A 239-nucleotide genomic window follows, 5' to 3' on the forward strand; every position below is an offset into this window, starting at 1 on the left:
TACCGCTCCCCCGGCGCGCCGCCCCAGCTATCATGGCGGCTCCCTTGGCCCTGGTGCTGGTGGTGGCCGTGACGATGCGGGCGGCCTTGTTCCGCTCCAGTCTGGCCGAGTTCATCTCCGAGCGGGTGGAGGTGGTGTCCCCACTGAGCTCTTGGAAGAGAGGTGAGGCCACCGGCTCGAGTGGGCGGCCAGGTCCCTGCTGTGCTCTGCGGACCTCTGTGAATGGGAGACTCGGGCAG

The 239-nt window shown here is 68.6% G+C and overlaps 1 protein-coding gene across 1 annotated transcript in view; it reads left to right on the forward strand.

Moving 5' to 3' along the window:
- The first annotated feature begins 32 nt into the window (after window positions 1-32).
- The window catches only part of PIGU (phosphatidylinositol glycan anchor biosynthesis class U), an 85,327-nt gene continuing 85,120 nt past the window's right edge, over window positions 33-239 (forward strand). The window contains exon 1 of the mRNA XM_006764579.2: window positions 33-162. Coding sequence (XP_006764642.1) covers window positions 33-162 — 130 coding nt within the window. The remainder of the gene's footprint in view (window positions 163-239) is intronic.

Source organism: Myotis davidii, unplaced genomic scaffold (genome assembly GCF_000327345.1).
Source record: "Myotis davidii unplaced genomic scaffold, ASM32734v1 scaffold38, whole genome shotgun sequence".
Lineage (NCBI taxonomy): Eukaryota > Metazoa > Chordata > Mammalia > Chiroptera > Vespertilionidae > Myotis > Myotis davidii.